General features: G+C 48.4%; 1 protein-coding gene across 6 annotated transcripts in view; it reads left to right on the forward strand.

The window, feature by feature from the left end:
- The window catches only part of LOC121272541 (CLK4-associating serine/arginine rich protein), a 48544-nt gene extending 27028 nt beyond the window's left edge, over positions 1-21516 (forward strand). For 5 of the 6 annotated variants that reach the window (XM_041179168.1, XM_041179166.1, XM_041179165.1 and 2 more), the window contains exons 14-22: positions 541-792; positions 2486-2689; positions 4654-4693; positions 7280-7340; positions 9511-9569; positions 11430-11476; positions 12978-13060; positions 20311-20338; positions 20943-21516. In XM_041179168.1, coding sequence (XP_041035102.1) covers positions 541-792; positions 2486-2689; positions 4654-4693; positions 7280-7340; positions 9511-9569; positions 11430-11476; positions 12978-13060; positions 20311-20338; positions 20943-20985 — 817 coding nt within the window. In that variant the 3' untranslated portion in view covers positions 20986-21516. Of the gene's footprint in view, positions 1-540; positions 793-2485; positions 2690-4653; positions 4698-7279; positions 7341-9510; positions 9570-11429; positions 11477-12977; positions 13061-20310; positions 20339-20942 lie in introns of those variants that run through there. The other variant, XR_005941888.1, reaches the window with a different exon arrangement.
- The last annotated feature ends 319 nt before the right edge of the window (positions 21517-21835 follow it).

Raw genomic sequence — 21835 nt, forward strand, 5'->3', positions numbered from 1 at the left:
AATCCTCAGGTCTGGCAGCAACTGTGGTGAGAGAAAAACATAGTTAACGTTTCAGGTCAATGAGCCTCCATTAGAACTGGGAAAAGTTCGAAATGTGATATCTGCCTTCCACCATGTCACAGCCCTTCCCTTTTGTCCTTTTTCTCACCCACCCCTTGCTCAAAACCTATTACACTTCAGACTTCTCCCAGTGCTGGTGAAAAGTCGTCGACCTGAAACGTTAACAGTGTTTCTACCCACCCCCCCCCCCCACCCCAACACAGATGCTGAGTATTTCCAGCACTTCCTTGTCTTTATTTCAGATTGTCAACATCCGCAGTATATTTACTCATGTTACTGAAACTTGGAGCTCATGGTAGGAGCTCTGGGTGCCCCCTCGGGTGTCCTGGTCTTTACTTGTGTGACTCTATGCGCGTGTGGATGTGAGAATAAGAAAGTTGCAGGATTGGCCTCAGTGCCTGCAGACTGAAATGTCACTTATTCTGTTGGGTTTTCATTTTGTTTTTTTTTTCTCCTGTTTTCTTCCTTTTACTCCCGCAGGCATCGTTCCTCTTCCTCTTCCAGATCCTCTAGATCTCGGTCAGGCTCTCGCAACCACCGCTCCCGCGGGCGCCGGCGGTCGAGCCGGTACTCCCGCTCCCGCTCCCGCTCGCGCAACAGGCACTACTCCGGCTCCCACGGGCGGTACGGCAGAGGCGGCTCCCGAGACGGACGGCGCTGCTCCCGCTCGCAGTCCCGCTCGGCCGACAGGACGCGATACGTCAGCTCTCGCAGCCGCGGCAGGCGGTCCAGGTGCGCGGCCGAGTCGGCGGCTGATGGGGTGATAACCGCAGCCGTCAGTTCTACCGTCGGGAAAGAGTGAATAGGCCGGGGCTGGTCACCTGAGATAAGAGGAGGCCTCAGGGCTGACCTAATAGAGTCATTTAAAATTATGAAAAGCTTTGATGGAGGAGACATAGGGAAGGCTTTTTTGCTTGTGGGAAAGACCAAAACTAGGGGCTACAAATATGATGGTCACTAATAAATTCAATAGGGAATTCTGAAGAAACTTCTTTATCCAGTTGAACAATGTCTCGATTTTAAAATTGTCATCCTGTTTACCAATCCCTCCATTGCCTTGCCCCTCCCTATCCCTATACTCCCTGGAGTATAATCTCCTCCAGCCCCACAGCTTGTTAGATATCTGCACTGCTCTAAATACTGGCCTCTTGTGCATCTCCGATTTTAATCGCTCCACCATTGGCAGCCGTGCCTTCAGCTGCCTGGACCCTAAGCCCTCCCTCAAACCTCTCCAGCTCGCTACCCCACTTTCCCCTTTAAGATGCTCCTCAAAACCTACCTCTTTAACAAGGCTGACCTAATATCTCCTTTCGTGTCTCGATGTAATATTTTGTTTTATAATGCTCCTGTAGAATGCCAAAGGACCTTTTTTTATGCTAAAGGTACGATATAAATGTAAGATGTTTTTGCAGAGAACCATTAGAATGTGGAACTTGCTACCACAATGAGTGCTTGAGGCAAATAGCGTAGATGTTTTTAATGAGGAAGCTGGATAAACACACGAGGGAGAAAGGACTAGAAGATATGCAGATAGTGAGATGGAGGAGACTCAAGTGGAGAATAGTCTGAGTGACCAGTTTCTATGCTGTACATTCTCTGCAACAAAAACTTGCGTTTACATAGTAAACGCAAGTTTTTGTTGCATAGAATGTACAGCATAGAAACTGGTCACTCAGACTATTCTCCACTTGAGTCCCCTTCTGAGTAGAGAGCTGTCCCAAGATACTTCACAAAGCTGTGAGGGGTCAGGAGGGGGAGAAGTAAAGAGATAACAAGGTAGAGCAAGAAGAGTGACTAGAGCCTTGGTCAAAGAGGTGGATTTTAATGTGGGTCTTAGAGGAGGAGGGCTGAATGGGGTAGTTTAGGAGTGAAAGGAGGGGGTGATGATTGAAGCCAGAGTTAAAGAAATGGTGAGTTAGGATGCGGTTAGGTGTAGGGTTAGAGGAATGGGGAGGGGGCAAGGCCATGCAAGCATAAGAACATTAAATTTGAGGCTTTGATGGACTGGTGATGTGTTTACAAGCAAGTTCAGGTGAAGAGATGGCCAGGCACACCTCTGATGCCCAACGTGGTTAAATATACTGTGAACACATGGCATTCATACAAAGACTGAAATAGGGAAGCAGGTTAAATAAACGAAGGAGAAAAGAGTTAGAAGAATATGCTGATAGTGAGAGAAAGTGGAGTGAAAAGAAGCTCGTGTGGTGCAATAATGATGGCATTGACCAGTTGGGCCAATGGCCTGTTTCTGAGTTGGGAATTCTATGTAACACGTGTGGGGTACCAATGATGCTGGTACAGTATCCAACAATAGTCAGCGCCTTCAGAAGAGGAGGAGAGAAAGGAACAGAGGAACAAGGAAGTGCCCAGGTATGTCCTTTGCTCCTGTTTCATGTTGTTAAAGCATCTTCCCTTCCTGTTTAAGGTCAAGGAGTCATTCGCGCTCAGATGACCGTTACCGGAGGAGCAGCAGGACAGGCTACAGCTCGAGCCGCCGCCGGAACAGCACCAGCCGGAGCAGCAGCGACAGCCTGAGCGGCTCTCAGAGCCAAAGCAAATCCCTGTCTCCTGTCAAAGAGAGCCTGGGGAAAGTGGCTGCTTCCCCTGCAATGGGCGAAAAACTGAAAAAGTAAGCACGACTTTGATCCACTCATGACTCTTCCTTTTTTATTCAGGCTAATGCGTTTTTTTTATTTTGCTCCTTTATGGGATGTGGGCATCACTGGCAAGGCCCGCATTTGTTGCCCATTCTTAACTGCCCCTCGAACTGAGAGGCCACTTCGGAAGGGCACGTTGTCAACCACATTGCTGTGGGGCTGGAGTCACTTGTAGGCCAGACCAGGTAAGGACGGCAGATTTCCTTCCCTAAAGGACGTTAGTGAATCACAGTGCAGAAGAGGCCCTTCGGCCCATCCAGCCTGCACTGAGTCAGATGGGTTTTTCCAACAATTGATGATGGTTTCATGGTTACCATTACTGAGACTAGCTTTCAGTTCCAGATTTTATTAATTGATTTTTTTTTTTTTTCTCTAATCCCACCAGCTGCCAGGGTGGGATTTGAACCCTTGTCCTCAGAGCATTAGCCTGGGCCTCTGGATTAGTAGTCCAGTGACATCAGCACCACCCTCCACCAAGCAGCAGCAACATGCAGACTCCCAAACCGGTTGGTCAGTTCTGGAGTGAGGGGGCAGGAGGAGTGACTCAATCCCGCCCAAAGAGCTGTGCCGAACGCTCCCCACTCGCACTGCTTGGAGCAAGGGCTGGCTCACCTTGAGGTTTGGGAATGAAGTGTAGTTGGATTATGAAGGGAATACATTTGAGGGCAAGCTGAGATACACCAGCCTAAAAGGAGTCTGGTTGAGGGGGCTGGGCTGCACTTGAGAGGGGTGCTCCCACTTTGAAAGAGAGGATGTAAATTTAAATAAGTTATGATTAACTTTTATGGAGGAGTCACTGAAGCCGTGCGGTTAAGGCAGAGTTAAAGTGCACCTGTCCATGTTACTCGCAAATCCTCTGCTGAGTTTTCTTAGTGTAGCTCAGTAACTGCCACCTTTCAGATGAGATGCTGAGCCCAGTGCCTTCTGTGCTCTCAGGTGGATGTAAGAGATTCGAGGGCACTATTTCAAGGATGAGCAGGAGTTCTCCCCAGTGCCCTGGTCAAGGTTAATCCCTCAATCAATACAATTATCTGATGGTTATCACATCTGTTTGTGGGACTTCAATCTTGAGCAAAGGGACTTCCATTTTTCCAGTGTTACAAAAGCATTTCATTGGTTGTAATGTGCTTTGGGGGGGGTAACCTGAGGTCAATGAAAGATGCTATATAAATGCAAACCTTTTATATTTCTTTTCTGCCCCTAATCAGTGACGAGTTCCTATGTCTTGTTTTCTGTACACCTTCATGTGTGGGCTTCCCAGCAGCTCTCTGCCCTCCTCTCAAGATATTGACTCTTACTGGGATACAGAGCCACAGGCACTGTCTACTCCTTGCCCTCTTGCTTACTGTTTGTGTGTGCGCACTGTTTGGCCATTTGACCACTGGAAGGTATCCTAGGTAAACTGAACCCTGTCCTCACCTGGCCTCTGTGTCTCCAAGGAACAAATTGCATTTGTATAGCGCCTTTTAATGTAGTCAGACCATCCCAAGGCGCTTCACTGGACAGTCCTCAAAACAAAATGTGGCACTGAATCACACAAAGGCATTTGGGCCAGTGACCAAAAGCTTGGTCAAAGAGGTGGGTCTTAAGGGGTGACTTAAACAGGAGAAGAGAGGCGGAGAGGTTTAGGGAGGGAATTCCTGAACCTTAACGGCTTAGGTAGCTGAAGGCACAGCTGCAACACACTTCAGTAGCTTTCAGTGGGTAGAAACCAGAAGCATGGACAGTAGTTTATTGTGTTCGGTCCTTTATCGTGCATCTGTTGAAGGCTGTTCAGCAGAAGCAATGCAGACCAGCAGTTGAACCTTGGATCTACTGTTCTGTACTGTTCCTTTTCATGGCAGGTGGTGAGCCACAGAGAGATGCTGCTTTAATTGTGTTGCTTCACCTTAGGTGTGCTCTGAACTGTACTGTCTTTCTCTCTTTCTCATTCCAGGTCTGACACTCCTGTGGGTAAAGAGTCCGGAGCTGCCAAAGTCAGTAAGAATTTTACCTCACCTCCGTTAAACACAGCCCCTCTGAAAACCTCACAGAAACACTTACGCAGCCTCAAGTAGTCTTTCAGCAACTTTTAGTCGCTTTTCTTTCTAACCTGAAATTGTCCTTGAGGCCGTGTGACCGGTAACAAAACAGAAATGCACATCAGTTTGGCTCACACACTGAAACTGTTCCATTTAAATGAGTCCTTAAAATGTTCCCTTTCCGTGTTCCCCAAATTGTGCTAAAATTCGGAGGCAAAGACTTGCCAAAGTGATGGGCCTTGTTGGTTCTAATGTTTCCTCTTTCCTGTGATTCTGTGAATGCTATAAAGTTACTGCAGTTATATTTTATGTGGGCTTTTAGAATTTGTTACAGGTTTTTTCGTTATCCACGTTACCAGCTGTTGCCTGTATTTGTAGGATGAACATTTGCACCTTCCATCTGTTACAATTTTTGGCTAGCCTTTCTGTTAATACATCACATTTCCCATTCAGTTTTGCTATGTCAACTGTCACAGTGTAGTTGCAGTTTCTAGACATTAGGCCACTGTGGAGTGAGTTTCTGAAGTGTATCTCAATCCCGTCAGCCATCTTGTATATAAAAATGCTTGTATCTGGCAGCTAAACATGTGACAGCAGAGGCAGTTTGTCAGTTTTAACTGGATGGGCTTTACAGTGCCATGGTGCAACTTGCATTAGACCTATTCGCATTGCAACAACATCTATTTACTCCTAAATTGGACATTTCCTTGAGTTGTACAGGCCAGGAAACTCCGTGTTCCATTGTCAGTCAGTGCCAGTCATGCCTTGGGCTGCACTTTCAGGTAGCGGCCAGCAGCCACCGTGTCAAGGAGGAAGTCAACCCAGGGCATCTCTGCTCGCTGTCGAGTGGACGAGAGACAAATGTTGACCAGGGGAGCTCACCTGCTCCAGGAACAGCACCAGAGAATCTTCTATATGCACCTGAACTTGCAAATGGGCCCTCGGGTTTAACGTGTCCACGCCGTACTGGCACGAGTGTCAGCCTGGACTAGGTGACTTCCTTGTTAGCACCCCTGTCTCCAAGTCAGAAGGTTGTTGGTTTGAGTCCAAATTTCCAAAGAAGTTTAATCTAGGCCGACATTCCAATCACAGTACTGAGGGAACGCTGGGTTGTTTTTCACATGATGCATTAAACCAGGACCCCATCTACCCTCTTGAAGTGGATGCAAATGATCCCATGGCACCACCTGGAGGGAGAGCAGGGAAGTTGTCCCTGGTGTTGTTATCGCTCAGCTAAACATCACTATGGCAGATGATGTGCCATTATCACACTGCTGTTTGTGGAAGCTTGCTGTGTACAAATTTCTGCCACATTTCCTACTATACAACAGTGATTACTCTTCAAATAGAACTTAATTGGCTGTAAAGCATTTTGGAACTCCCTGTGGTTGTGAAAGGCGCCATATAAGCTAGTCTCTCTTATGTGCTGGAGTGGGTTTAAACTCAACCTTCTGATTTAGGTGGCATTGCTATCAATTAAGCCAAACTTGCCAGTGGTTATAATACACATGTCTTTATTAGAATATAGCAGCAGAAATAACAGAGCATTAAGCCTGTAAACTCGGTGGTGGAGAAAAAGCGAATGCTGAATTTTCGAAGCACTGCTTGTTACGTTGAGCTCCAGACAGAGAAATCTGACCTCGCACCCACCCTGAAAATATCCCCCTGAATCCCAGTCTCTCAAGGCCCAGGTTCTAAGATGTGTTTAATTTCTCGGAGTCGGTTCTGCCTCTTTGTTACTGTTGTCTTAACAAAGCTCGCCTCCATTTACTGGTGACCTCCACACAAGAATCCTCACTGCGGCACTTAACACCGTCTGTCCAGTTTGATCCAATGTCCAATGCTTAACAGAAAGGCTGTTCTGGCAATTTTTAATGACAATTACTCCCCAAAGGTTAGAATGCAAAACTGGTTGAATTATCTTTTTGATGCCGAACTGCCTTGATGTTCAACAGTAAGATTATAAAAAGGGTTCTCAAGATTGCACTGTCATGCCCTTTATTTGAGCTAACCAGGGACTAGCATCATGTGTTAACTTTCTGCATGGCTGAAGTATTAAACCAAAGATTTGACCTGCGATCAGCAGTCTTTGTGTCAGTGCTGAATGTTGTTTTTGTGCTGTGGGTTAGGGGATGGATCAGCGCTGCCCTCTAGCAGTGCTTCATGGCACAGTTGTCAGACCCTGGTATACTATCTTGCAGAGAACTCAAGATCAGATTGCTTCTGTTTTTTTATTGAAGCGTTGCTGCATGTATTGTGTGTAATAAACCCTCACTTTATGTTTGCATTCGTCTAGGTTGCAGAGAACCCTTAAATGTAAATTGAAATGGTGCGACTTTAATGTAAATCTCCTTGGGCTGCGTCGGTCTCTTCCTTTCCCACAGGCCGGTTGGTTGACTGTCGCCGAGGCAGTCAGAGTTCCCAGGATGAAAAATGAGTCCCACTCTGTGCTGTTCCCCTCGAGGTGACACTGAAGGATTTTATATTGTCTTACCTGGTGGACTATTGGCCCCGAACAAATGTCACCTTTTTCTCTTTCAGCCGAAGCTGACACCACAGGAAAAGCTGAAACTCCGCATGCAGAAGGCACTGAATAAGCAATGTAAGGATCAGTGTCCTGGTTTGTACATTTTAACCCTGTGGGATGTTTTTTGTTAACTTTGTGCCCTTCAAGGTGATGAGTATATTGGTAACTTGACTAAATGCTCGCAACAAGTCTGGGTTACGTAAATAATAGTAAATCTCCCTCTACACTGTCCCCATCAAACACTCCCAGGGCAGCTACAGCACGGGGTTAGGTACAGAGTAAAGCTCCCTCTACACTGTCTCCATCAAACACTCCCAGGGCAGGTACAGCACGGGGTTAGATACAGAGTAAAGCTCCCTCTACACTGTCCCCAGCAAACACTCCCAGGACAGGTACAGCACAGGGTTAGGTTCAGAGTAACGCTCTCTCTACACTGTCCCCATCAAACACTCCCAGGACAGGTACAGCATGGGGTTAGATACAGAGTAAAGCTTCCTCTACACTGTCTCCATCAAACACTCCCAGGACAGGTACAGCACGGGGTTAGATACAGAGTAAAGCTCCCTCTACACTGTCCCCATCAAACACTCCCAGGACAGGTACAGCATGGGGTTAGATACAGAGTAAAGCTTCCTCTACACTGTCCCCATCAAACACTCCCAGGACAGGTACAACACGGGGTTAGATACAGAGTAAAGCTCTCTCTACACTGTCCCCATCAAACACTCCCAGGACAGGTACAACACGGGGTTAGATACAGAGTAAAGCTCTCTCTACACTGTCCTCATCAAACACTCCCAGGACAGGTACAGCACAGGGTTAGATACAGAGTAAAGCTCCCTCTACACTGTCCCCATCAAACACTCCCAGGGCAGGTACAGCACGGGGTTAGATACAGAGTAAAGCCCCCTCTACACTGTCCCCATCAAACACTCCCAGGACAGGTACAGCACGGGGTTAGATACAGAGTAAAGCTCCCTCTACACTGTCCTCATCAAACACTCCCAGGACAAGTACAGCACGGGGTTAGATACAGAGTAAAGATCCCTCTACACTGTCCCCATCAAACACTCCCAGGGCAGGTACAGCACGGGGTTAGATACAGGATAAAGCTCCCTCTACACTGTCCCCATCAAACAGTCCCAGGACAGGTACAGCACGGGGTTAGATACACAGTAAAGCTCCTGTTTTGTACCGACTGGGTGCATCAGAAGCGCACCCCAATTGAGCCGTTAATATAAGCTCACATGAGGGCTTGAACACTAAAATCTATGCTGACCCTCCAGTGCAGTACTGACTTCGGGAAGTGCTGCCCTGTCAGAGGTGTCCTCTTTCAGATGAGGCGTTAAACTGAGGCCCCATATGCCTGTTTGGGTGGATGTAAAAGATCCCACAGCATTATTTTGAAGAAGGGGAGAGTTCTCGCTGGTGCCCTGGTCAATATTTATCCCTCAGCCAACGTCACAAAAAATGGGATTATCTGATTACTATGACATTGCTGTTTGTGGGATCTTGCTGTGCACGCGCTTACACTTCAAAAAGTACATAATTGGCTGTTAAGCGCTTTGAGACGTCCAGTGTTCATGAAGGGTGCTATATAAATGCAAGTCTATTTGCTGTTGAGCCCACAGGTACAAGTTGTCCTCCAGCTACACCACCCCAAGTGGTGACCTTGAACAGAGACAACTGAGTAACTACTCGTTTCCAAGGCTGATCATGATCAAACCTGATCGTGTCCTCGCCCAATATTCACGCAATGTGCTTGTTGTCTGGGATACAGCAATCTGGAGGAAGGAAACCCTAACTGATTCCTCCCCTCCATTCCCCCACCCCGTGGCTGCCAAACCTGGGTGTAACTGAGGTATGTTATAGATCCCCCCCCCTCAGCCGCAGACTGAGTAACAAGCCTGGTATCTCCCTGCTCTGCAAGTCTCAGTGGCAGTGGGTCTATCAAATCAACAATGTCCACAGGAAACGGGAGGGGTTGCAGAACAGGAGATGGGAGGTTGCTTGGGGCGTGTAATGATTGGTCTCGGCTCCAGATATACCCTGTATCTGCTGTGGGAGCTATCAGCCCAGTGGGAGTGTCCATGGAATAGCATGCGGTCCTGATTGACTGACCATAGCAGCCTGCGGAGGGAGCAGGTAGGTGAGGACGAGTCAGGAGAGGTACGTGGGAATGGGAATATTCGGAGCTGCTTTAGACACGTACGAAGAAAAGTGAAACTTCTTTTTTGCCACCCAGTTAAAGCTGACAAGAAGGCCGCACAAGAGAAACAGCTGCAGCAAGAACAGGAGCGACAGGTAGGGCAACAACAGCACTCGGGATCACCTATAGTATCGATGCAGATATGGGAAATTTAGAAACGCCGGAACACAAGGAAGCCATTTGGCCCCTTTGGCCTATTCCACCCCTCTGTTGGATCATGCTGATCTGTAGTTCGATTCCAAATAACCTGCCCTTTTTTTCCATACTCCATGAAACCCCTCAGCTAGCCAAAAAAAAACCTTATCAATCTCAGTCTTGAAATTTTCAGTTGACCCCCCCAGTCTCCCACGTTTCAGGGAAGTGGCTTCCTGATTTCCATTACCCTTTGTGTGAAGAAGTGTTTGCTGATTTCCCTCCTGGGCAAGCTGGCACTGATACTGTTGTGCTCTCTTTTGCTGGATTCACCCACCGCTGGAGGTAGTTGCTCCACCTCTGCCAGACTGAACCCCTTTTTAACGCCGTGTTTAGCTCATCCCTCAACCTGACTCGGCCGAGGGAGCACCAGCCGAGCTGATGCAACCTGCCCTCGTCATTCAACCCTTTAAACCCTTGTATTCTGGTGAATCTGCGATGTGCCCCGTCTGAAAGCGGTACCTCTTTCCTGAGATGCGGGGCCCAGCACTGAACACAGTACTTCAGATGGGCCAGACCAAGGCTCTGTAAAGCTGAAACAGAGCTTCCCCCTCTTTATGTTCTGCACACACACCCCCCCTCCCCCACCCCCACCCCCCACATGCCCCCCGCCCCCAGAGATAAAAGCCAGCATTCCATTTGGCACTTTGATTATTTGACTGACTGGTATTTAAAGGGTTGTATCTTATAATTTTATCCCATGTGGGTAGTGCTTAGTCTAGATCAGGGTTCTCTCCTCATCGCTGTACAGCTGCTTCCCGTGGGGGTGCAGGTGGTACTCATAAAGTTTAAATTCCTGCTGCCATTCATTTCCACTCACCTTATCTTATTTAACTGGAGAGAGACTGCAGAATGCTGCGAACAGAGGGACCTGGGTGTGCTTGTACATGAATCACAAAAAGTTAGCAAGTGCAGCAGGTAACTAGGGAAGCAAATGGAGTATTGGACCATGTTGCTGTGACTGGCTGTGTTATGGCAGGCCGTTGGTGTATTTCTTAAAGTGGTTATGCCGAACCCTAGACCTCAGATCTAATGACACGGAGCTGGGGGATTGTATGGGGGAGGGTGTAAGACAGGATATTTGGAGACTAGGAGGAACTTGGTGAGGACTTTGAAGCCATAAACAAGGGCACTGTTCAGCATGTTAGCAGTGACAGCGATGAACAGCCAAAGGAGAGGGTATTGGGAGTTAGAGTATTGGCAAAGGTGCAGGGGCTGGGGGTAACTTGATTCCAGAAGTAGAATTAAAGTTAATGTGGTTTAATCAAGATTTAGATGTTGAGAGAGAGAGAGAGAGATCACTGCCCTCAGAGGAGCTGGGAACATGGATGAAATCAAGATTGTATTGTTAGTGGAACAAAAGCAGGTCATAGGGAGTGTGGTGAATGAGTTGAGAGATCAAGAGGGACATTGTGTATGGTAACAGGGATGAGGGGGCTGGCAGATCTGAAGAGGAGGTCGGTGAGAAAGAGAGAGGAGGTCCAGGGGAGCAGGAAAACCGTGACAGAGGAAGGCACAACATTGGACTGGCAAAACATACCTAAGCAGACAGAGAGAAGCCTTGTGACATTCAAGGTGGCAAAAGATCTGTGCACGACAGAAGGAGACTCACTTCTATTCAGTTCTGAAGAAGAGTCATATTGGACTCAAAATGTTAACTCTATTTCTCTCTCCACAGATGCTGCCACATCTGCTGAGTTTTTCCAGCGCTTCCTGATTTTATTTCACTTCCCCTGAACTGTGTTTCTGTTTTTTTTTCTCAGGAACGCGAGGATGAGCTGCGAGCAATGGCTCGAAAAATCCGACTAAAGTAATACTTTTCTACTCACTCCGTCTGTCTCAGTGCGCACAGTAAATTGCTGTAAAGCTGCTGCAATCTCTTCCCTGATGAGCATGTAGATCTCCAATTGGTGTTACTGATCGTGAGAGGACGGTGTGGTGTGGATCCAACACTGGCAGCAGGAAATAAGCTGTTTTAATTTATACATTCTTTGTATTTTGAACAGTTTACATGCTTCTCCCAGCCTAGAATGGCAGTAGCTCTGCCACCTGCCCCCTTTTTCACCTCCCACAGCTACCAGGCCCGTTCTTATATCACCCAATCCTGGTCGGTTCTTATTGCCCTGATACAGGCAGTGATCTGTTGTTGTGGCATCAGATACGAGCTCAGTCCTGTTCTCATTGAGACCCACCGCACATTTCCCACCCCATCGCCCTGCAACTTTGTTGCCTGAGCCTCTTGTGTCCTTCCTCTAATCACTGCCCTGCCTAGATCAGCTAATGTCTGCGGTTTAACCCCAGACCCTCCTGGCTCGATAGAAACTATGGTGGGCCGTGCTGCATATTTTTCGTCCAGTTTAGACGGAGGTGAGAAATTTCTTCTCTGAGGGTTCATTGATGTTTGGAATTCTCTTCCTCAGAGAGCAGCAGAGGTTGGACCTTTGAGTATATATTCAAAGCTGAGATAGATTTTTGGTTGATAAGGGAATCAAGGGTTGTGTGTGGTGGGGGGGGGGCAGTGTGCACAGACAGTAAAGTGGAGTTAAGGCAATATCAGATCAGCTATGATCTTATTGAATGGCAGAGCAGGCTCAATGGCCTGAATGACCCAGTCCTACTGCTAATTCCTATGTCCTTTAAGGTTCAGTGTAGAATAGAAGGTTAACAGTATCCTCAACTAAAACTGATTTGCTGAAGAGCTCAGGCGTCCTCTGTGCATTTTCCAACGCCCCAGCAAAGGGCAGGGCCATCAGCAGCTGAGGAGTAGGTCACTGTTTGAACTGACTTTCCACAAGGTAGCTCCTGAATTTAAGGTATCTCAGTGAGTGAATTTCTCAGAGCAGAGTTAAAACCTGTCTGATTGTTTATTCTGCAACACCTTCTTATGCTGACTCCACAATTTGCTTGCGGCCCCTTATTTCATCAAGAGCAGTATATATATATATAAAAATTTCCCTTGTTAACAGCAGTGACGCTGTGTGTTTGTGCCCCAGCACTGTACTAGCCCACACACATGCTGTTGCTGTTCCTGCCAGATGCCTAGGCTTACTGGTGAATAATGTCCCGCCAGTGTGGCACTGTAGGGGCTTCGGTGCTTGTGAACGCAGCCAAGGCAAGCCCCAGTAAATTCAGGAGAGGCGGAGGGCGAAGCTTTCCGATGGGCAGAAATACTGGTGCTCCTCTGGGCCCTTGTCCTGAGCTCCGATAGCCGTGTAGAATCTTGGAGTTTGGAACTGCGCGATTGTCCAGGCGTCTAGCGGGCTTACTGATGCGAGTGCTGCTTTTTCTGTTGTTTTTTTTTTGCCATGCAGAGAGAGAGAACGCAGAGATAAAGAACGGGACGAGTGGGAGAAAGAGTACCCAAGAAGAAGCCGCTCATGCTCACCAAGGCATGGTAAGTATTCCCTGTGAGCCGTGTACTCGGGGCCCAGTCCACCCGACGAGCGATAGGATTTTGAACTGTTGTGGGGGGTGGGGGGCGGAATCACTGCTCAGTTTTAACCTCGTCGGCCTGGGCAGTGATCAGGAATTTGGTTGAGTGGGTGGGCGACCGCCAGCTGAAGTTGGCAGGATTGCAGCCCCTTTTACCCGCTGCTGTGGAACTTCTGGTCTCCCCAGGGAGGACAGGGCTGTGAATGCGCTCCACTCTACAGGACTGAACCATCACACACGAAGATGATTTCCCACTGAGTGTCAGCCACGGCTCAGTTGGTCGAATTCTCCCCTACAGGCCAGAAGATTACGGCTTTGTGTCGCACTTCAGTGACATGAGCGCAAAACCTAGATTGGTGCAGCAGCACTGAGGGAGCGCTGCACTGTCGAAGGTATCACCTTTAGACATGCTGATGGGTTGCGAGGAGGGTTCATGTGGACCATAAGCACCAAGATGGACATGCTGAACTGAAAGGCCTGTTTCTGCACTGTAAAGTTCTGTGTAACTTAGTAAGTTATCCACGCAGATCCATCTTTTTAATAGTACAACTCCGTAGACGCTGGTTAAGGCCGCTGAAAACTTGATATGTATTTGCAATCGGCACCGTTTTAATCCAAAATGCCAGGGAATAGTTTGCAGTTTTGTTTCTAGATTTATCATAGTGAGCGGAAATGCTTACAGATCAGACTGGCAGGAGCTGCTCTGACCAATAATTATTCTTTGAACAACATTAAGAATATGACCTGATCATTATCACATTGTTATTTGTGGGAGCTTGCTGTGCGCAAATTGGCAGCTCTCTTTCCTACACTATTACAGTGACCACACTTTAAAAGTACTTCATTGGTTGTAAATCACCTTGTCATGTCCTGAGCTTGTGAAAGGCGCTATGTGAATGCAAGTCTTTCATCTGATATTTGCGTTGCATTGAGTCGCTGTGCCACCAGGTGGTGCAATAGCTTCATTGTGTCCAAATCCTGCAGCGGGTCCTTTTGTACTTCAGTGGGATTCATTGGGTAACTCTGACAAAGGCCCAGGCACATCGGGCCAAACGGCCTCTTTGTGCTCTATCATTCCATGCATCCAACCTCAGCAAATGCAAACGGCTGTCACAACTGGAAAGGGGTCAGAAATGCAGATGCATTCTCAATGTCGCTGGCTTGTTCGGACAGTTTTGGGGATTTGCAGAATTGCTCTGACTGCATGTAGCTTTCTCGGGACAGTTCCTTTGTGGCCGTTTGTTGGTCGCAGTGAGAGCTCTGGGGCAGCTGGTAACCGTTGTCAGAAGACCAAGTGAGAATTGGTTTTAAGAAAAGCCCTCCCTCACTAATGTGTCTAGTTCTACCATGAACTTTACTCATGGAATTCCCACAGTATCATTTTTTACACCCAGCACGTGATTGTGAGATGAACTTTTGGAATATATTGGGATTCTCAATTTAATTGCACTGCTATTGCTGCTGCCTGGGCCCAAAGATCCGGAATTCCCTCCTTAAACCTCTCTTCTCCTCTTTCTCTCTCTCTCTCTCTCTCTCTCTCCTTTCTCTCCTCTCTCTCTCTCTTTTCTCTCCTCTCTCTCTCTCTCTCTCTCTCTCTCTCTCAGCAAATGTTTCGGGTCACCTGTCTGAGTATCTCTTTGTGTGGCTCAGTGTCAGATTTTGTCTGAACGCTTCCTGTGAAGCCCCTTGGGATATTTTACTGCGGGAAAGGCGTTATATAAATGTAAGCTATTGAGGGTACTTTGTGTCATGGTTCCCCCCCGCCCCTCCCCCCGGTACAGACTGGGGAGGGAGGTCTGCAGATTCTACTGCCCTCTAAAGCTTCTGTTTGTCACGAGGAGGAAACATACCTTCCTGGAAAAGTAGAGCTGTGTGGGAGGGAGGGACCTGAGAAACAAGCCTGTTGTGTTTTTCTCAGTCCTGCTGCGGTGCAGATTATGAACGCTTGGCATGGTTGAGAGAGAAAGAAAGAGCCGTGGCATTATGTAACATTTATCACGTCTTTCAGAGACGCCCCAAAGCTATTAAAGCTGAATGAACCAAGTTTCTCTTTACACAACCTGTTATGGGCCAATTTTTAATTTAATTACATTCTGATTTTCTCCCCTCCTTTCCTGACCATGCTGACTCTTAACCAGGCTACTTTTCCAAAGGTGCCAGCGCCCCTTAAGTAGGCCCAATCCACCCGACTAACAGTAGGGATATTGAGCTGCAGGGGGCATCGCTGCTCAGCTTAGACCTCGTCTACCTGGATAGTGACTGGAATTTTGGGTGGGGTGGGGTGGTGGAAGGTGGGGACTGGTTTTATCATAAGTAAAAGCAAAAAACTGCGGATGCTGGAAATCCAAACAAAAACAAAAATACCTGGAAAAACTCAGCAGGTCTGGCAGCATCTGCGGAGAGGAGGACAGTTAACGTTTTGAGTCCGAATGACCCTTCAACAGTTCTGTTGAAGGGTCATTCGGACTCAAAACGTTAACTGTCCTCCTCTCCGCAGATGCTGCCAGACCTGCTGAGTTTTTCCAGGTATTTTTGTTTGTGCTGGTTTTATCATTCCTGCTCCTCTCTAACCCAGGGGTCAGATAGCACTGCTGCTGCCGCATTGAGCATTGGTGTGCAGGCTTGTCACGCAGACAGGCGACGGAACTTGGAGCACCCTGGTCCGTGGGGTGTCATACAGTTCCAGAGAGCCACACTCACCGGTGAGCCACCTGCAATGCCAGAGGCGAGCGCCACTGGGAGAAAGAACTTGCGTTTGTATAGTGCCTTTCACAGCCTCTGCCCTGAAGAGCTTCGCCAACAATCAAGCGCTCTCTGAAGTCCAGTCATCGTTGTATAGTAGAAATGTGGCAGCCAATCAGAACCCTGCACAGTCCTGGGCACGTGCTTAGTATCACTGCTTATTTTAGCCCCTGATGCTTTCAAACCTCTATTCCTTTGGTATGGTGATGGTGCTGACCCTTACTGCCAACATGCCTGTGACCACAAGGAGGTGGCACGCTGACTGTAAGACCATGCCCTTCGCCAGCTGTGCTTCACCTCAGTGTAAGTGGGTGTGCCCATACTGCGCACCATAAATGGGCTTTCCACATGGTTTCTTTCTCTACCTACCGGCGAGACTCCACTAGCTGTACACCGCTCAGAACTACATTTCTCTTTTTTTTACTCTCTCTCTCTCTCTGTCTCACCCATCCAGCCTCCCCCTCCTTCGAAATTTGTGGTAACCTCCCGATACTCTCTCTTTCTTTCTGGTGGCTGTGTATGCAAATGGCTGCGTCCCCTGCTGCTCAGCAGACAGCCTTGACCCAAACCACTATCTTTATTCATGACTGGACCGAGCTGAGTTAGACAGGATTACATCCCCCAAGCCTCTGGGGTGCCTGTGACAAGGCTCACTGCTGCTGGACCATAAAATATAACCCAAATGTGTGTCTGTGTATTAAATACCTTATATAAGCATCACTTTTTTTTAAAAAAGGACAGAATTGAGGAGTGCAAACAGTACAGTTTTTATCTCCTTACTTAAAGGATATCACTGGATTAGAAGCAGTGCAGAGAAGGTTCATTCAGCTGTATCCTGAGATGAAGGGGTTAGCTTATGAAAAAAGGTTGGGCCTATACTCATTAGGGTTTAGAAGAATGAGAGGTGATCTTATTGAAACTTATAATATGCTGAGGGGACTTTACAGGGTGGATACTGAGAGGATGTTTCCCCTTGTGGGGCAGTCTAGAACTAGGGGGCACAGTTTAAAAATGAGGGGTCTCCCACTTTAAGGCAGATGAGGAGAGATTTCTTCCCTGAGGGTGGTTAAGTCTGGAATTCTCCCCCCTCAGCGAGCAGGAGATTCTGGGCCATTGAATATATTCAAGGCTGAGTTAGACAGATTATCGATCGACAGGGGACTCAAGGGTTATGGGCGACAGACGGGAAAGTGGAGTTGAGGCCACAATCAGATCAGCCATGATGTTATTGAATGGCGGAGCAGGCTCAAGGGACTGAATGGCCTACTGCTGCTCCTAATTCTTGTGTTCCTGCAATTCCCCGGACAGCAGTCAGGATTGCACCATTACCGCTTGGTGAAACTGGAACTTGGCTGTAAACCAGCAACTTCGTTTCTAATATAACGTGTGTGTTCCTGTTCCCCAATCATGCTGTTAATTGCTGACACAGAGTACGGGGCACAATCAAACTGGCTCGATGTACCAGGTAAGAGCCCAATCAGTTGGGATTCCCTTCAGATTTGGGCTCAGACACAAACACAGACACCCACCCTCCCCCCTCCCCTGTGCCCTACTGCAGTATGAGGATGGTGTCACATGAGGTCTTGCCTTCCTTACCTCAATCCACCTCTCCCCTGTTGTGTGGAATGCCACTTTAATTATTTTAGTGCTCGCGCGGGTGCCTGCATATTCTCCATACCCGAAGCAGAGGATCACTCCCTGTCCCCGCCCACGCCCTATCACTGAAGCTGATTTCCAACTTGTTGTTTGAGATGAAAACGGTAGCAGCAGCTTCTGTGCTGTGAGGCTGCAGTGTTTGAAGAGGCTGCAGAGGGCTCCCTTTACCCCTCCTCTGCACGCTTGTCTCCCTGGTGCTTTTCCTGCTGCTTTTCTCCTTTTAATTCTTTCAGGGAATGTGGGCATCGCTAGCTAGGGCCAGCATTTGTTGCCCATCCCTAATTGCCTTTGATCTGAGTGTCTCATAGATGTTTACAGCACAGAAGGAGGCCATTCAGCCCATCGTGTCCACACCGGTCAACAAAGATCTGACCACACTAATCCCATTTTCCAATGCTTGGCTCATAGCCCTGGAGGCTATGGCAACTCAAGTGGATATCAAGTGCCTTGCTCGGCCATTTCAGAGGGCAGTTAAGAGTCAACCACATTGCTGTGGGTCTGGAGTCACATGTAGGCCAGACCGGTTAAGGTCAGGAGATTCCCTTCATTAGTGAACCAGACGGGTTTTTACAACAATCGATGGTAGTTTCGTGGCCACTGAGACTAACTTTCAATTCCAGATTTATTACTTGAATTTAAATTCCACCAGCAGCCGTGGTGGGATTTGAACCTGTGTCCCCAGAGCATGAGCCTGGGCCTCTGGATTACTAGTCCAGGGACATTACCGCTACGTCTCACATTGCAGCAGGTACTTTAGCCGCACAGGCAAGAAAGGTAGAGTTTGCATTTATTAGAACCTATCGCTCATATGGAATCAAAGAATGTTAGTGTGGGAAGAGGCCATTCAGCCCTTTGCGTATGTGTGCTGGCTCTCTGGAAAAGCTTAGCCACTCAGCCCTATTCCCCAGCCTTTTCAAGTGTTTGGGTTCCAGATATTTATCCTGTTCATTCCTAAATGGTATCACAGTCTTAACTCCTGTTTCTGAGGGGAATATTTCCACTCCCTGGCCCTACATTTTAAAAGGCAAAATCCCCTGACCTCCCTTTTTTTTTTATTTGGTAATGATTTCTCGTTACCAGTGGAAATACTACACCCCCTCCCCTTCACACTCCCCCCCCCATCCAGAAATACCTTTCTTAAAACCCCTCACAGCTTTGCACACCTGTAGCAAGTTCCCCCTCTAAGCTTTCTCAGGATTTCACATCATCCGACAACAGCTTGCATTTATGTAGCGCCTTAGGCTCAGTGGAGCACCTGAAGGCGCTTCAGAGAGGCGTAAATCAGACATAATTTGGCACTGAGTCACCCTGAGGGGGAGAGTGACCAGAAGCTTGTTGGCAGAGGTGGGTTCTGAGAGTGAAGACTTGAACACCAGCTTGGGCTGAATGGCCTGTTTTCAGTGCGGCATATATTCGGTGCAATTCTGCATCTTAAAAGAGGAGAGAGAGAGAGAGGCAGAGGCACAAAGAAGCTTAAGAGAGGGAATTCCAGAACTTAGGGCCTTGAGGGGGGGAGTGTGTGCTAATTGCACAGAACAGAAAGTGCATGTCAGATTCAGCCCCTGATCTGCTTTGAGCTGGATAGCTCCAGCCAGGTGGTACATGAGAATTACCTACAGTGTAAGGAGGAGATAATCCCTCCTGATCCCTCCGATTCAGTGAGTGCTGGGAGAAAGTGGCTTTGGGCTCTGACGCTCCATAAGGTTGAACAGCCTGTCAAATATCCCATGCCTCTGGGGTCAGCCTTGGCTCGCTGGCTAGCTCTCTGGGTCAGGAGGCTATGGGATCAAGTCCCACTCCAGAGACTCGAGCACAAAAATTCAGGCCGATCTTCCCAGTGCCAATTACTGAGGGAGTGCAGCGCTGTCAGAGGTGCCATCTTTCAGACGAGGGCATGTCTTCCCTCTTGTACGTGACTCCTGTTCTGGCCAATGTTTATTCCTCAAACCAGCACCTGATGCCGATTACCTGTTCATTATCACGTTTGCTGTTTGTGGGAGCTTGCTGTGTGCAAATGTTGTGTTTCCCACAATACAGCAGTGACTACACCTCAAAGTGCTTTGTTGGCTGTAAGAGCACTTAGCAGCAACATCTTGAGGTCATGAAAGGCGCTATATAAACGCAAGTCGGCCTTATGTGTAAAAATGAAGAGTGAATGAGGAATCCGAGAGTAGCATGTGTTGCTGGAGTTTTACTCCAGCAGACTTCGGAGCAGGGAGGGTCAGTCGGAGGGTAGGAGCGTAGCTCTTTTAAAAGCCAACCAAATAAACTAAATTAACAAAACAAGGGATAAAGTAAAATGCAGCCCCTAAGTTAGGGTCGCTGCAAAACCAAAGACAAAATTTAAAGGAAACTTACAAACATCAAACCAAAATGTGGTTAAGGGGGTCAATAAAGCACCCAGGGTAGGAGTGTATATGCACTGTCCAGCAGGCTGTCTAAAGCAGTGGCCACCATTCCGTTGGAAGGATGTCCTTTCCCTTAAGGAAAGCTCAGCTTGGGATGACAAAGATAATATCAGGTCTTGGGAACCTCTCCCATTATTTAAGAAAGTATCGGTTCGATGTCTCACCTGAAAGACAGCACCTTGAGCAATGCAGCACTCCCCCAGTGCTGCACTAGGTCTGCGAAAAGGGGATAAAAGGCTTGTTGGGTCAAATGGCCGCTTTTTCGAAGAATTGCGTTGTACTGGCCCTGTGTGCAGAGGCCCGAATCGATGATGATATTGCAGGTGCCGGAGCATCTACAAGTCACGGTGATGCAAGAGTTCCATCTCCCGATGTCACTGATTTCCTCTTCTCCTTTTATCTGTAGGCCGTGATTACAGCAGCTCATCACGAAGGTAAGAGACTCCAATCTAGAGGCTGTTTCTCACTGGGAGGTGTCTTTTTTTAACCGAGCTTCCCCTGTTTGGAGGGCTGAGGCCTTGCCATGTGCTTAATGAATTGTAGAGACCAGAACTGTTCCAGTTTCGCTCCTGGATCTGTGCTGCGGACATTGATCTCAGAAAGGGTGGGCAGCCAGCAGTTGCTGAGAGTGGCGGGGTTCACACTCCCCAGCACGACCCATCAGCCGCTTCATGGGCTCCCTAAAAATGTTGTGAGATCCATCCCTCCTCTCTTTACCCCCCAACCATCTCCCCTCTTCCCACTAGACCTCGCACCTCTCCTCCTTCCCAGCCCCCTCCACTCTGGCACCCCTTGTCCCCACCCTTCCGGTACCACTAGCCCTCCTCCCTCTGACACCTCTCGCCCCTCGAGCACTCCTCGTGTTGATTCCCCCACCGCCCCTCTCTGCAGAAGGCCATTTCCCCCACCCCTCCACCACCCTCTTTACCCCAGGCAAAACTGCCCCCTACAAACATTCAGCGTTGGGAGAAACTTGGTGTGGATGGCAGTGATTGTTACCTGAAAATAACCTGACTGTTTCATTCTCAAATTATCCAGGCGTTCTCGCTCCCGCTCGAGAAGCCCTCACCATCGCCATTAGAGGCCACTGCTTGGCCATCCACAACTGGCTCACTGACAATGAGCGTTCCTCTCGATTCAGAGACACAGCTGGTGATGCAAGATGGATACAGCTGAGAAGATGAGTGTGTAATAACTGCTGTGCGCATACGTGCGCCTGTATGTATGTACATAGGTATATTTATCTTGTCAGCGATGTACACGGATCCATTCTGGGTTGTACTGCTGCCGTGTATAACCCAGGGTCAGAAGCAAAATGTGTCTGTAATTGTCACAGTTTCGCATAGTACAGTAAAACAGTGACCGTGTTTTAAAAGATGTGCTTCATGGTGGCTGTACCTGCAAACGGCTGTTTTTTAACCTTGCGTTTTCTTCCTCTGACAACTGATCTTTTGTCTGCTTCCCCAGTCAAAATATTGGCAAGATGTCTGCGCGCGTGTGTCTGTGTGCACACGTCTGTGTGTGTGCACACGTGTCTGTGTGTGTGCACGCGTGTCTGTGTGTGTGCACGCGTGTCTGTGTGTGCACGCGTGTCTGTGTGTGCACGCGTGTCTGTGTGTGCACGCGTGTCTGTGTGTGCACGCGTGTCTGTGTGCACGCGTGTCTGTGTGCGCACGCGTGTCTGTGTGCGCACGCCTGTCTGTGTGTGCGCACGCGTGTCTGTGTGCGCACGTGTGTCTGTGTGCGCACGTGTGTCTGTGTGCGCACGTGTGTCTGTGTGCGCACGTGTGTCTGTGTGCGCACGTGTGTCTGTGTGCGCACGTGTGTCTGTGCGCACGCCTGTCTGTGTGCGCACACGTGTCTGTGTGTGCGCACGCGTGTCTGTGTGCGCACGCGTGTCTGTGTGTGCGCACGCGTGTCTGTGTGTGCGC

The sequence above is a fragment of the Carcharodon carcharias genome, chromosome 34 (assembly GCF_017639515.1).
Source record: "Carcharodon carcharias isolate sCarCar2 chromosome 34, sCarCar2.pri, whole genome shotgun sequence".
In the NCBI taxonomy this organism is placed as follows: Eukaryota; Metazoa; Chordata; class Chondrichthyes; order Lamniformes; family Lamnidae; genus Carcharodon; species Carcharodon carcharias.